Source organism: Cariama cristata, unplaced genomic scaffold, assembly GCF_000690535.1.
Source record: "Cariama cristata isolate BGI_N322 unplaced genomic scaffold, ASM69053v1 scaffold11008, whole genome shotgun sequence".
In the NCBI taxonomy this organism is placed as follows: Eukaryota; Metazoa; Chordata; class Aves; order Cariamiformes; family Cariamidae; genus Cariama; species Cariama cristata.
Genome location: NW_009631682.1, coordinates 12,523 through 14,327, shown reverse-complemented (window position 1 = coordinate 14,327; position 1,805 = coordinate 12,523). Strand labels below are relative to the sequence as shown.

At 52.5% G+C, this 1,805-nt stretch overlaps 1 protein-coding gene across 1 annotated transcript in view; it reads left to right on the top strand.

Moving 5' to 3' along the window:
* Window positions 1-1,805, top strand: part of LOC104166213 (C-type lectin domain family 4 member A-like) — a 13,825-nt gene that overhangs the window by 7,697 nt on the left and 4,323 nt on the right. The window contains exons 5-7 of the mRNA XM_009706068.1: window positions 3-148; window positions 358-476; window positions 1,158-1,255. Of these exons, the coding sequence (XP_009704370.1) occupies window positions 3-148; window positions 358-476; window positions 1,158-1,255 (363 nt within the window). The remainder of the gene's footprint in view (window positions 1-2; window positions 149-357; window positions 477-1,157; window positions 1,256-1,805) is intronic.

Below are 1,805 nucleotides of genomic sequence, written 5' to 3'. Positions count from 1 at the left end.
AGGCTGGATGTGCTGCCCTGACGGCTCGAAACACTTTCAAAAAAGCTGCTATTATGTCTCGAGTGATAGGATGTCCTGGGTTGAGAGTCAGCAGAACTGCACCGGGATGGGCTCCCACCTGGTGGTGATCAACAGCAGAGAAGAGCAGGTACGTGCAGGGCTGAGAGAGGGACACAGCGGCCAGGGACACAGTGCCAGGCCCTGGAGGGGACCCAGAGCCCCCCCTTTGTCCTGCTGAGGAGGAGGGATGTCCTTTCTGCATCCCCTCAGCCACCAACCCCACCCCACGGGAACTCCTGCCGTCTCCCTCTCCTTAGTCCTGCACCTCACGGACATTGCACTCTCCCTGATTCCCAGGATTTCCTCTCTAAGGACCTACAACAATTAAGAGGAGAGAATTACTACATTGGTCTGAGAGCACAGAACGTGGGCGAGTGGCAGTGGGTGGACCGAACTCCATTTAATATGACGGCAGCGTGAGTATCCCTGGATGGAGAGCGTTTGGTGTGGCTCCCAGTAGTGCAAGAAAGTAGGGAAGATGTCTGTTGGTGCATGAGAGGGAGGTGAGACAACTCCTTGTGAGAGGTCAATTGTGGAGCAGGAGGGCGTTGTGTAGGACACCAGGTTCACACGGCCCTATCCGTGCTGGTTATTGGTTATTAATTAACTACCGATGATGTGGCCATCAATGCTATAGGCACAGAAGAAGCTGCATCTCGCCAGCAGGAAGACCCCTTCAGAGATGACCAGCCTTGCCTGACCTCCATAGTGCTCGCACCATGACTATGTGCACGTATGTGCACGGGCATGGCCAGTGCTGTGATGCTGTGGAAGAGCTAGGGTGCAGGGAGAGAGCACCAGGGCTGTCCTTGCTGTGTCTTCTTCTGGAGGACAAACTTGCCCTGGAGAAAGACACATGTCTGTGCTGGGCATGAAGTGCATTGGGGGGGAGCGGTGGTGAGCAGGGCCCTGTTGTGTTGGCTGTAGGAAGAAGGCAGGTTTCCACTTAAGACTGGTGCCACTGGGATATCAGAGTGGGAAGAAGGGAACTGCTTCTGTCCATGAAGCAGCATCTGGAATTTTTCTCTCTCCCTTCCTGGCCTTCTCGAGCAGTGCTCTACAGGGTACGCTGGGGAGTAACATGTCTGTCTCAACAGGTTCTGGCGGGAATACGAACCAAGTAATATGGTTGATCAGAAGTGCGTTGTAATCCATAGGCCTTCAGGACTACACGACAACTGGAATGATGTCAAATGTGAGCGTCATTTTCGAATTTGTGAAGCTACAATAGTAACTGTGTGATGGAGATACCCTCACCCTGAGTAAAACTGAGAAATGAGCAGTGAGCTGGGAACAGCGCAGGGCTGTGTTGGGAGGGGTGGGGGGCCCTGGAGCCTGCATCTTCACTGTACTGGGTGGGACGATGTGCGGGGAAGTGATATTGCCCTGTGTCCAGCATGCCCAGTGCACATAATGGCTCAGGGAACACGTGAAGGCTCAGGGTCACCAAAGCAGGTCCTGGGCTCTTGTGTCCTCTTCTCTCTGAGTGGGTCCAGCAGCCACTGGCTGAAAAGAGGTTGAGTTCTCCAGGAAGAAGACACAAGAATGGAAGACAGATGTTCAGAGCTGCGATTTCCTTTGTCTCCTTGGGCAGAGGTGCCTGCTTTTTGTTGAGTCACAGAGAGAACGTCCTCCAATTGCACTGGTCTTGCTGAACAAATACTGAATTATTATACAAAAGAAATTACAATATTAGACCAATGAAAAAGGCTCTATGCTGTGTGTGTATCTGTCTTTCTCTTTCC